Source organism: Solanum tuberosum, unplaced genomic scaffold (assembly GCF_000226075.1).
Source record: "Solanum tuberosum cultivar DM 1-3 516 R44 unplaced genomic scaffold, SolTub_3.0 scf00386, whole genome shotgun sequence".
NCBI classification, from domain to species: domain Eukaryota; kingdom Viridiplantae; phylum Streptophyta; class Magnoliopsida; order Solanales; family Solanaceae; genus Solanum; species Solanum tuberosum.
In genome coordinates this window covers 20,294-28,502 of record NW_006239320.1, presented here as the reverse complement: position 1 = coordinate 28,502, position 8,209 = coordinate 20,294, and the positions used below count along the sequence as shown (strand labels likewise).

The window sequence follows — 8,209 nt, the reverse complement described above, 5'->3', positions numbered from 1 at the left end:
ATGTGAGTAGTCTTATTATGCCTTAAATAGCGTCAAAGAAAGTACAGGTTTGTGATAAAAAAACTTATTCCTTTATCCACGCAAACAATCGCTTCAAAAACTCGATTATTAGCCTCAAAACATATCATTTATATTATTGGGCCCGTGCATAGCACAGGCAACATTATCTAGTAAGTTTAATAAATGCGAATATAATTGAAGTTTAATTTTTTTAGGCTAATCCATTGACTTGGGCTTCTAATGATGAGCCCAATTTGTTAAGCTCGAGATGCCATCTTATTTTAGATGTTTAGACTGATGTTACGTGTCAAATAACATGACATGATAATCATATAAAAGAGTCAATAGGATCATGCCATATGTCAAAATGACATAACATGCATAGTCAGATTAAAGGCCAACGAAAATATGTCACGTCTCTGACCAATCAAATATTGCCATGTCAACTTCAATCTTATTGGTCGAAAAGAGTTTGTCCTCATCACAACTCTTTCATTCTACAATTATAATTTAGAAAAAAAGGATCAAAATTCTAATAAGAATACAAAGAGAGCTCGTTGATCAAACTTCGTAGATTTCTCTAAAAACTACAAGTATTCAAGCACTCAAATATTTCTCTACAAGTTTCAGAGTTCAAGACCACTGAATTTAAGATCAAACTTCATACCATTAAATTCAAGTAACAAGTCAAGATCAAACCCATTAAATTTAAGATCAAGTTTCAAGCCCTTAAATTTAAGTAAAGTTAAATTCAAGCTCAAAAGTCTTGAGTATATAAAAATAGGAAGAAAGAGGATTAATAAAGATTGTAACACTCATCTTATTTGAAATCAATTACTATGAATATTGTTGTGAATTTTAAATTTTAATTATTATTTTCTTAAAGGAAATTTATTGTCCATATGGAAAAGAAGGAAATATGAATCTGAGTCCTTACCTTTTAAAAGTTGGCATAATAGAGTAACATATATTATTTAAAATGATGTAAAAAGTATTATAAATTATAATAATTAATTATTTAAAAATAATATAAATTTTGAATAATTCTCTAATTTCCACCGTATCACATAAATTGAATCTAAGAAAACAACAATATCCATGCTAACACGGATTTTCATGTCTAGTAATATGACTACCTTTGATAATATAGGTTTCCATATAATATATGTATATAATATCATTGACATTAAGATGTAAACTGATAATATAAATTATATTTCATTTTACGCCGTCAAACAAATACCCGCATGAGTTATGACTTAGGAGGGATTACTTATTTCTAATATAATATATCCTTAGTCAAATTTAACATTTTATCAGTTTATACAATTAAGAGTCGTTTGGTACATGAACGAAACGTATAATTTTATCTTAAAGATAAATTTATAGTATAGACTAAATCTCAAAATTTAATCTTCAGATATTTCATCTCATCCCACATATTAAATATTAAATTTATATCTTCAATCAAATAAAATATATTTTAATTCAAAATTAATTTTGGGATAACCATCAAACGACTCTCGCGTACCAAATACTTCGTTTGGTATGTGAAATATAGCTTCAACCAAATAACGCATAAATTTAATTTCAATCGTAATCCTAAATATTTTACCTTATCCTCCATTCAGGTAGATATTATTTTATCTCACCTTCGAATAAGATAATTCCAGAATTTAGGAAGCTGAGGATAACAGGATGGCACGTATTATTTGTGGGACCCAGTCAACGGCCGTAAGTCTTCGTATGTAGGGGCCCACCCGGCCGGCAGTTTACGGTTAATCCACCTGGATACTGGGCCCGTCTTTATCATAATTTTACAAAAACATATTTTAATATATTAAAAAAATAAATGAAAATGACGGAAAATAAAATTTTAAAAAATAATTAAAAAAATGGAAGAGAAGAACAGGAGACTTTGCTTGCCGGGATGGTAGCTTTGTGTCAGGGGAGACAAAACCAAAAAAAAAAAAAAAAGAGAAAAAATCTTGTAGAGAGAGAAACAAGAGAGAGGAAAAAACTTTTTTTTTCCCACCATTTCCCCATATTTTCCCTCTTGTTCCTCCTCAACCATATTTCTGAGAAAAAAAATAGTTGAAAAGAAGCCCCTGTTTTGAAATCACCCTGCAAACTGCAGTCAAGAAAAAAAAGAAAAGATATTACACTATTTTTCACAAAAAAAAAGATTGATTTTTTCTTGTGTGATTTCAATTTTCTTCTTCAATCTCTGTTATTTCTTTAATTTTTTTCAAAAAAGAAAAAAATAAATTTTGTCCCACCACCTGCATTTTCCTATTGCAGTTATTTGATTTTTGGCTTTTTTTCAAGAAATGTGACGAATTGTCATTTCCAGTTCTGCAATAAAAAGCAGAAAAAGATTTCATTCTTGTCTGGTAAGTTTTACTCTTTACATTTTACCATCTTTTGGGTTTTTGGATTTTTATTTTTCTTTTGATTGCTTGCAAATTCAGTTATTCCCTCATCATCTTTTCTTTTTCTTTTTCTGTTTCTCTCTTTTTTTGATGGGGCTTGTGAAGTGTTCTTAGGTTTTTCACCAACCCCTTTTCAAGAAACATATTTTTACTAATTTTTTTCTTTTGTGTTTATTCATTTTCCAGATAAAAATTGAATCTTGGAGATTAATCAATCGAGTTTGTGGAAGTGTTTGGTGAGGGAGATGTTGTTATAGTCTAAATTTTAGAAACTGGGAAAAATGAGAGACCCCAATTTTGTCCATTGTATCAATAGGGTTAATAGTTTTTCTTTTAACTTGTAATATAGTTTTACATTGTAAAAATTGAATGATAAGCAAACAGTGGTGTATTTGCTCTCCTTTTTTTCAACTTGTTTATATTTACGAGTGAATTCAATTGTTTGGAGAGTAATTTTGTACAAGAAAGCTGGCGATTTTGTATAGAGTCCTCGCTGTTGACAGATATTGTTACTGCCTCAACAACTGATCCATATGGTTGTGCAAGCTATGGGTGGTAGATGGAACACTTATGGAATCAAATTGTCGTATCTCGCTCTTTTGATTATCATTTTGGATATTCGCGGTTGTTGTTCTCTTAATTCGGAAGGTAATTCTTATACTTGAGTACAGTTCTATTGGTTTTGTAGTTCTGTCTTAGGCTAGTTTTAAGTGTTTGGTATGTTTTCTTGTTTGCTAATTATTGTTGGTGTGAGAAACAGGATTGGCACTATTGAGATTCCGCGTGAAAGTGGATTCTGATCCGTATGGCATTCTTGAAAACTGGAATTCAGATCATTGTGACCCGTGCTTGTGGTCTGGTGTCCAGTGTATGGACGGGAGAGTGCAAATGTTGTAAGTCTCTTGTTAAATATACCCAAAAATTTCCTAGTGTGAATCCTTTTCTTATAAATTTATATGTGTTGCTTTGCTATCGACAAGCCTGTTGAAATGATAATGACAGACAAAGTGCAAACACTGAGTTGTGAGTTTTTCTGTTTGTGGTTCTTCGGATATTGTTAACTCATTTGTCTGTTCTCTATTTAGGGACCTTCATGGATATTCGTTGAAAGGAAAACTCGCAGCAGAACTTGGAAATCTGACTCACTTAAAATCACTGTAAGCTTCAGCTATACTTATATGCTTCTCATTTGTTTCTTTAGCTCATATTCCTGACCTCATCATCTGAAAAAAGATTGTTCCAATCATTGATGGTTTTTTCTACTTACGAAATGCTTTCATGATTCTGGTCTTAGTCTAGAAATAATATTTAGTGTGCTATGTCATGGAACTAATACTTCCCTATCTTGGTAGACACTATCTTATCACTATACAATTTGAAATTGCACTAAATTTACATGTCTGGTCAGTACAGGTTTCCCTTTTTCGTTCCCATTTGTTACTTAGGAGATGTCTCAAAATATAAAGAGCGTCATATACATTGGGATATTTAGCATATTTGGTCATGCAAATTGCACCAAAGAAAAACTTTACCTTTTTTTTTTCCCAAAGAAAAATGTATAAAGTGAATTGGGTAGATTTCTGGTAATCAATGTTTCACCTTCTGTTCTGCATCTATGTACTATGTATTAATAAACTTTCTTCCTCTTTGAATGCTTTTCTTCCACAGTGTGCTTTCTGAAAACCGTCTTTTTGGTGCTATTCCTAAAGAATTTGGACGCCTCAGAATGCTGGAAGTGCTTGACATTAAGAACAACAATTTGACTGGAAGAATTCCAGCAGTAATAGGAGATTTGCAATCACTTAGAAGCTTGTAAGTTGATAATTTGTTGTGTTTCCGTCTTATAATATATTTGTATGTATTTATGCTACAACATTGCTAACAAAATGTTTTTGAATTGTGCTTGATACTTCTTTTCCAGGTTGATTAGGGACAATAACTTCGAAGGGAAGATCCCTTTGGAGATCAGAAAGCTTCATCTGCTCTCGGAATTGCAATTTGATGATTACCTCACCTCTGGTGTTGCTGCCGGAACTGGTTGCATAAATAGAAAATTTGGGCGTTGGTAAGACTTCCGTAGTTGTTTGGTCCTTTTATCTTCATGTTTCAGCTGTGCTGCATTTTAAAGTCGCAGACTTGTTTCTATGTTCAATTATATTGAAAATGCATAAAATCCATCATTTGAGGAACATATACCAATATACTACTTTCATACTAACTACCTCCTGCTATAAGTTTGGTATTAACATTAAATTAAGTGCAAGCAATTATCCCATGGAGTTGCACTGAAGATCTTTGAGACATTTTCTATGCATAGTGTGTCCCCACTAATCTCTCATACTTTCCTTACAATAGTGAAGCAACTATGATGGTGATTGTCGAAAGCAATGCCATGGGGCACTTGATACTTTCCTGTCTCCAACCCTAATATTCATAGGGGATTAGAGTTTAGTGTTTCTAAAGTTGTGATTCATCTTCTTATTCATCAAGATCTGTTTATGTGGAAATTTGACTGATCTATTGCATAATATTTGTTTATTTTGTCGACTTTTCTGTACATTAACCACTAAAATTGCTGGAAATGTGGTTACTCTTTCCCATGAGTAGAAGAACACTTGGATATTATCATATTCCTGTTTCGTAGCATGAAACTTCAGCCAGCTATATGAATAAATTTATTCTATTCATCCCGTTGACTCTGTTTGAATTCTGGATCGAGATACTCATCTTGGACAAGTACCTTCAGCTTTACCCTTGTAACTGATGTCAGATTACAGACTACCTCTTAATATGCTAATGTTTTATTTCTCAATCACGCACTTTTAAGTTCCATACTCCGCTCTGAAAATTTGGTGCCTTTTTCTTGCAGCATCTGGCATGGCAGTTTGTGGCCATATAAGACTATAGGCTCCTTTCTCAGACCAATTAAAGGGATGCTAGCATGGTATTTTAGTTTTTTCACACTGTAAGTAACTAAATAGGTTTTTTCCACCTTATGCTTTCTAAATAAGTTTAATGGTTCAGAAGCAACTTTTTTGTTTCCTAAAAGGTTCCCGCGTTTTTTGGATGCTCAGGCAGACTTCTGCTCTGACAACCTACCAAGTGAGTGAGAATATTTTGTGACATATCTTTTATTGGATTTCAAAGAATTGTACACAAAAAAAAAAAAAGTATTTTATTCTCTTTTGTTTTTGCAGGTTCAACTAGGCCTCACAATATCCACGATGTAGAGAATCAAGCAAACATTGAACGCCGTAAGTTAGCTGAGCAATCCAGTAACTTTGCTGCTGCTCCTGCTAACGGAGGGAAACCATTGGGACCTGTTGATCCTGTTCCAAGCAGCAGAAGTAGTGGTTCATTTCGTGCTGTGCCAAGTACTGAAGGAGCTCCTCCTCCTCCTCTGACTACACCATCACGGACCACACCTGATCATCATCCGCCTCCAAATCCTGGGGGACACTCTAATGATGCTGTTAAACAGCCAATTGCTAGTCAAGCCCCACCTGGTGGAAAGTCTGGAAGTACATGGAAGTATATAGGAATTGGCATTGGGGCTTTTCTGGTTGCTGTTTTTGTGTGCCTGATAATCATCTGCAAGAGCAAAGCTGCGCAAACAATAGGCCCTTGGAAGACTGGATTGAGTGGACAGCTGCAGAAAGCATTTATTACAGGTACTTTTGATTTAATATTGTGTCAAAGCTGATGAATCCATATGTTCTAGTTCAACTGTTGGATTCATTTTTCTCTGGTGGATATAATCCGAATCTTCAACGCCTACAATAGTTTTTGTTTCATACTCCAAGAAGATGTTAAAAGCATGTATTAATACTCCTGTGCTATATTGTTTCTCATGTCTTATGCATGAAATCAATTTTGCAGGGGTCCCAAAACTAAACAGGCCGGAGCTTGAAAATGCATGCGAGGATTTTAGCAACATAGTTTGCCATCAAGATGCATTTACAGTCTACAAGGGAACTCTATCGAGTGGAGTAGAGATTGCTGTTGTGTCAACTGCTATAAATTCTTTGAAAGATTGGTCCAAGCGTTCTGAATTGGCCTTCAGGAAGAAGGTTAGTAGTTGCCATCTCCTTCACAAATAAAAAACTGCTTCATAACTTATTACCATCTCACTCTTTCTGTTGAAATATCCTAGTCGTCTCGGTTTTTTTACTTATAAGATTTCTACTTATTGTGCGCTTGGGTAGATCGATTCACTCTCAAGGATAAACCACAAGAATTTTGTTAATCTAATTGGATATTGCGAGGAAGATGAGCCTTTCACTAGGATGATGGTCTTCGAGTATGCAACAAATGGAACACTTTTCGAGCATCTGCATGGTAAACTAGTTAATAGTTCAAGTTTCAAGCTTCAAGCTAATCATTTTTGTGATTTGGTTTTGATTAATGCAGTCTACATGTTTTGTTGTTTCAGATGATGAACTTGAACCTCTTGACTGGCCTGCAAGGGTACGAGCTATAATGGGAACAGCATATTGTCTCGAGTACATGCACAATTTGAATCCTCCTCTGTCGCATTCTGATGTGAATTCACACTCCATATTTTTTACAGACGATTATGCTGCTAAGGTATGCTTTATTTCGTATACCACATTGAATTTAGAAACGTTTTACTTCGTGTAATGTCTTGAATTGAACGGATCTTTTTTTATTTACACAGATTACAGAGCTTGCTTTCTGGTCAGATATAATGGTGAAGTCAAAGTCCTCTAGTGGTGATCTAGAGAACTCTGAGCTGCGACCACTTTCTGATCCCGAAACAAACGTCTATAACTTTGGGATTTTGTTGCTGGAAGTAATTTCTGGAAAGTCACCTTATACGGAACGAGATTCTCTTATGAGCTGGGTATCTATCTAACTCTATTTTATACGAAAATCCCTTATTTTCTTCGGTGTTTAATATAGACTAGTGAAACGTTCTTCTCTGCTTTTGTTTAGGCGGAGCAATGCCTTAACGATAGACAGTTGGTTGATCCAAAATTGAAGTCGTTCAAGAATAATGAGCTTATGGTTATGTGTGAGGTGATGAGAGAATGTCTTGGAGAAGATTCAAGGAAGAGACCAACAATAAAAGAAGTGATTAAAAAGCTAAGGGAAGCGATTGATATCTCCCCTGATGCTGCAGTTCCAAGGCTATCTCCCCTGTGGTGGGCTGAACTTGAGATCCTATCCTCTGAGGCAGCCTAATATACTGACTATTGTGTCTACTTTTGTATGTAAGTAGAGAGTTGCTTTGCTATGCATAAATGTTCTGAATTATACTTCACTTAATGTCAACTGCAAGTCCTGTGTACCACATTTTTCTGTTCTAAATATATTAGTTCATTCTTTTAATACTTCTCTCTGCCTTCTTCGCCATAAGTTGCCTTGTGTGGTATATTTTTATATATATATAATGGTGCATCCCCTTTTGTGATCAAAGAGGATTTGAACAGGGGTGTTCACTGTTCTCTCTCAGCATAGATTCTTGGAAATTGTGGCAAGAGAAACTCAATCATGATCCAAATAGCACAAGAGATCTCTACACATGCATGTGGTTGTGTGGGTCATTTTCTTTCTCCTACATATAGATGGTGAGATCATTGAATGCCTCCTGATGTTGTCAGGCTATTGTGTGTGAAGAGAAAAAAAAAATACTTAGTAGTATTACTAGGAATGATGAAAAAAGAGAAAGGTGCGGTTGTATTATTTGAACATTTTATATTTTTTCATTTTTTAGTGTATGAGAAAATGAGATGATGGGTGAAATGGTGAAATTG

At 34.4% G+C, this 8,209-nt stretch overlaps 1 protein-coding gene across 1 annotated transcript; it reads left to right on the top strand.

Annotated features, from left to right (window-relative positions):
* The first annotated feature begins 2,209 nt into the window (after nt 1-2,209).
* LOC102584694 (probable LRR receptor-like serine/threonine-protein kinase MRH1) lies at nt 2,210-7,799 on the top strand. Its single transcript, XM_006362326.2, has 14 exons — nt 2,210-2,393; nt 2,619-3,080; nt 3,193-3,325; nt 3,518-3,589; nt 4,101-4,244; nt 4,354-4,497; nt 5,302-5,397; nt 5,482-5,534; nt 5,630-6,103; nt 6,312-6,502; nt 6,638-6,770; nt 6,865-7,019; nt 7,111-7,296; nt 7,389-7,799. Exons 2-14 carry the CDS (start codon nt 2,966-2,968, stop codon nt 7,635-7,637), a joined length of 2,145 nt encoding a protein of 714 aa, XP_006362388.1. The 5' UTR covers nt 2,210-2,393; nt 2,619-2,965; the 3' UTR covers nt 7,638-7,799.
* The last annotated feature ends 410 nt before the right edge of the window (nt 7,800-8,209 follow it).